The sequence below is a fragment of the Cibotium barometz genome, chromosome 36 (genome assembly GCF_041138505.1).
Source record: "Cibotium barometz isolate CiBa-2024 chromosome 36, ASM4113850v1, whole genome shotgun sequence".
In the NCBI taxonomy this organism is placed as follows: Eukaryota; Viridiplantae; Streptophyta; class Polypodiopsida; order Cyatheales; family Cibotiaceae; genus Cibotium; species Cibotium barometz.
In genome coordinates, this window is record NC_141081.1 from 33,043,667 (window position 1) to 33,047,788 (window position 4,122).

The window sequence follows — 4,122 nt, forward strand, 5'->3', positions numbered from 1 at the left end:
TTTCCATCCTTATGTATTTCGCTGGCGAAATAGTGTTGCAAAGAACAATGTCTTGTATAATCACTTGCTCTTAATGTCTTTTGTAGTCACCTGCTCTTGGAAAAAGGAAGACATCAACGGCCAAGAATGTGGGAAGAAAGCGAAAATCTCCACCTAGTGATGGCAGTGAAAAGACCATTGAAATGGCAGAGAGTGGTCAAGGGAGTCACATTCAAAAGGAAGTTAGCAAAGAAGCTGGAGACAAAGTTCTAACTGAGCCTTTCATACCGATTCAACAACAGGTTGATGCTTCTAGTGACAAGGATGAGAAAGATGTGGATGATCTTATTCCACAATCCATCATCAAGCCACATGGGTCTGAGTTCATAGACAGCTTGGCACTTAATCAGGGTTCCATGCCTCCATTGATCCCTCTGTGTAGATGCTTGGTCAACGAGAGGGTGCGAGAGCTTCGAAAAGATCTCTCATTGTTAAAGAAGGTTTTTGAAGAGGAAGGATATTTGATGATGAAAGGTATGTTTGTTCTCTCCATAAATCTACCAGATGGCAGCACAAAGGATGTGGATGAAGATATCATGAAGACATGGGACAAAAACTGGCAGCTTGTCAATGCAGAGTTTGAGGAGGAGATTGCATCTAAAGATGAGTGGTCTATGTTAAGTGGAAAGATGTTTTATGTTTGGGAGGGAAATCACAGGACCGCTTCTTGGCTTGAGAGCATCAAGGAGATGTATCGTAATGATAAGAAGAGACATGTTCGAGTTATGGCGCAATTCATTGTGCCTAATCAACAAGATGAGATGAGGCTTATCGCTGTACTTCAAAGAATAAACATGTGAGTATTCAACATTTTGTATATTCAACATTGTATTTATGGTTGTTTTGATTAGTTCTTATGGTTGTTTCTATTTATTTCATGAAGAATGAATGAAGAGGCTATTGTAAAGACAAACCTCAAAGATTACTTATTCCATACAAGCACGGTTTGCTCTCTTGATCCATCTAATTTCACTGACTCCTTCACGGAAGAAGATAAGAGGTCAATGGAGAAGGCCAGGTCTAGGGAGGCACAATCTGGAAGGCGAGTTTGGTATCCTCTCACTCAAGCTATTCTTGGACCCATTGTATATGGGGTAAGTACTTAATAAAGGTGGTTAAGAATGTTACTTTGCTATCTTTGTCATTAAGTGTTTTTTTAATGGCTGTTATTTTTTGAAGAATAAATGGAAATCAGATTTAGAATTGGCAATTAAGAAGATTCCCTCAAGCTTGGCAAAGGATGAGCGTATTAAGGCTGAGACACTAGCTAGGAGGAGTGTCGTCAAATCCTATAATAGAAGGATGACACGGGTTTGTATCTTCTGCTTTTGGTTCTTTGGCATCACAATCATTTCTTCTTCTAATTCTTTTCTGTTGGTGGCACAGAATCTTTCGGTGGTAAATCCATCTAATTCAGAGGAGTGGTTCAATGTATTATGGAAGCTGCCCTTTGAGGATGAGATGTTTAAGATCTCAATTGAGAAACTTTATGCCATTTCTAGTGCTGCTTGTTCCCAAAATCTCAAGCTGAAAATGTTAAAGATGTTAGGTGCAGATGAGAACTTTCGGCAGAGCTATGGTATGCCACTTGGAGATCACCACTACATTCCTTGGCTTGCAAAGGAGGTTTGGATGGATCAGGTATTGGAGGATGCCACACGGCTTCTACACCAAGTGGTAGATTCTACTCAGGGGGTGAATAAGGTGGAGCTACCTGCCGATGTGCACATAGAGACTTACTTTGCAGATATTGTAAACCGTTATAGAGGAGTGCTGTTTTATGAACTCCAGAAAGAGATGAGTGTGGCAACTCCGTCGGCCAAGCATGTGGATCTAAAAAACTCCTCAAGACGGTTGGTTTATAGGTAATTCTCTTTTTTCATTGTTTCTTGAAATCTTATGAACCGTGTTTATTTTTTAGTTGATTTATTATATCTCTTTTGTAGGTTTTTAATGCATCTAATAGCCAAGAAAACAATCAATGATCTGCCTGACATATGCAAGGCTTGGGTTGTGATTTCTCCTCCAACCTATAGTATGTATACCTCTTCCATCTTTCGTGAAGGTAAAGATCCTAATGGAGTCTTTATCTTGACGGATTGGGAGAGAAAGCATTGCCCTTGGTGGATTGACATGAAGAAAGGAGAGTGCCTAGAGGAGGAGAAGGAGAGATACCTTCAACATTTAAAAGGAGAATGCAAATCTGATTCTGGGTCATCAGGTGAGATGTCAGAGGAGCAAAGGAAGAAAATGGAGGCAGAGTTGAAATCTATCAAAGAGAGAGAAGAGCTAGAGATGCATGCTTTGGGAAAAAACAAGGGGCGTCCCTCTCAAAAAAAGGGAGATGTAATAAAAGGTAACATTGGGTTCTTCTGGACTGTATTTAAATATTTGTTTTTAATAGTTTTCTGGATTTTATTAATTTGTTTTTTTGTTGGACATACTATCTATAGACACCCGTAATTTGGAGAGTCCTATAGCACACAAGACAAGTACCAAGGGAGCTATGGTGTATGCTCCACTTTCTAGCTTTTTGTTCGTGGAGAAGCATGGAGTCAAAAATCATTCGAAGGTTTGGATTTACGATTACATAGTGCTTGGAAAAGAGTTTGCATCCGGAAACTTCAATGAGGGGTTTGCTTTTATGAGGGAGTTTTATGTGCGTTTGGGTGGAGGTCCAAAGATGAGAAATTCCAAGCCAAGTAGTTGGAGTGTTGACCTTACTTTCATTGATCTTCCTACTGGTAAAACTTTTTTGATGTATACTCCTTTTTTGTGATGGTGTTTGTGTAAAAGGAACTTGCTGATATACATGATTAATATGCAGGTTTGCCTATTCATGGGTTTCAAGGTATTCCACAATGGAATGTCCTTCCAGATGACCACATGAAGTTCTCTCTATTGGCGGCATCATGTGTTATGGATGATATGGGATGGGTCTTAGTGTTTTGCTTGAGTTCTTCTCTTGTTTCTGTGGAGCGCTTTGCAAAGCGTACAGGCTTGGAGCTAGGTTTCAGATGGATTATGGAGAGCTCTGAGTCATTATCTCTGCTACAAAAGCATGGACATATGCAAAAGGTTTAAGTCTATTCACTTGAATGTTAATTCTTGCTATTTGTCATCTAATATTGTGTTGTTTTTTCTTTGTTGCCTGTATAGGTGAATGTATTTTATGCTTTGGCATTCCACAAGAGGGGAAAGGATCCTCCTTTCAATAGTGAGAGTGCATTAAAGGTTGGATGACACTTTCAGTACTTATTAGGAGTGCATTGAATTTAAATGATTGGAGGTTACTTTTGAATGTGATCACTTGATACTATGTGTATTTCAATTTGTAGGTGGGAAATATTTTGCAGCAGGACCTCTCTTGTGAGATTATTGGTCATTACTTACCTTCAAGCAATAGAGCACGACGTGGTGGAAAAAGTGGTAGTTGGCGAGGGATTCTAGAGAGGAGTCCCTCTCATATGCTTATGTTTACTGAGGCTCTTTGCCCACGAACAGGTACAATATTGGAGTTGGGGGCTGGGACAGGGCCTATATTAAAGGCATCTATGCACACCGGCTGTGGTTGCTTGGTCATTGATAATGATGAGGAGATATGCAAGGATTACCTTTCACCATATATAGAGGAGATCTATGGCACAAAAAAGGTGGCAGACCTTGGAGAAAGTGACACATCCTCTTGTGATTATGAAGTGCATGATGCACCATCCGACTAGTAAGTAAAACATGCATGTCTTTCTATTACATTTTTCTTTTCTCTTTTTCTTTGATGTTGTCATGGAAGTTTAAAGTGAGTTACCATGTTATGCAGAGGCAATGGCAATACACATGACAAGCACCACTGTGGATGATCGATCATTGGGACGGGAGAAACGTAGGAGAAGGTGTATTTTTCTTGATGATGAAGCAAATGAGAAGTAGTCTTTTGCATAGCGCTATTTTTGGATTATGTGGATTCATGCTTTCCTGCCCCCCCACACAGACTCATAGCTTCATTTTCTGAGCTTGATAGATGATGTATTACTTGACTCTTGTATTAGGTGGATTGCAGGTCTATGTCATAAAGGATTCACAAGC

At 39.8% G+C, this 4,122-nt stretch overlaps 1 protein-coding gene across 1 annotated transcript; it reads left to right on the forward strand.

The window, feature by feature from the left end:
• Positions 1 to 395: 395 nt before the first annotated feature.
• Positions 396 to 3,761, forward strand: LOC147617825 (uncharacterized). Its single transcript, XM_086775510.1, has 10 exons — positions 396 to 835; positions 891 to 898; positions 1,033 to 1,133; positions 1,219 to 1,350; positions 1,426 to 1,738; positions 2,138 to 2,395; positions 2,493 to 2,783; positions 2,867 to 3,117; positions 3,199 to 3,273; positions 3,378 to 3,761. The coding sequence occupies exons 1-10, from the start codon at positions 396 to 398 to the stop codon at positions 3,759 to 3,761; spliced, it is 2,253 nt and encodes a 750-aa protein (XP_086631636.1).
• The last annotated feature ends 361 nt before the right edge of the window (positions 3,762 to 4,122 follow it).

Excerpts from the sequence above, each read along its gene's own strand:
- LOC147617825 (XM_086775510.1), top strand. The coding sequence starts at position 396 with ATGCCTCCATTGATCCCTCTGTGTAGATGCTTGGTCAACGAGAGGGTG. Across the intron at positions 1,739-2,137 it reads AGATTCTACTCAGGGGGTGA|ATTGGGAGAGAAAGCATTGC; the intron begins ATAAGGTGGAGC and ends TTATCTTGACGG. Across the intron at positions 2,784-2,866 it reads TTTCATTGATCTTCCTACTG|GTTTGCCTATTCATGGGTTT; the intron begins GTAAAACTTTTT and ends ATTAATATGCAG.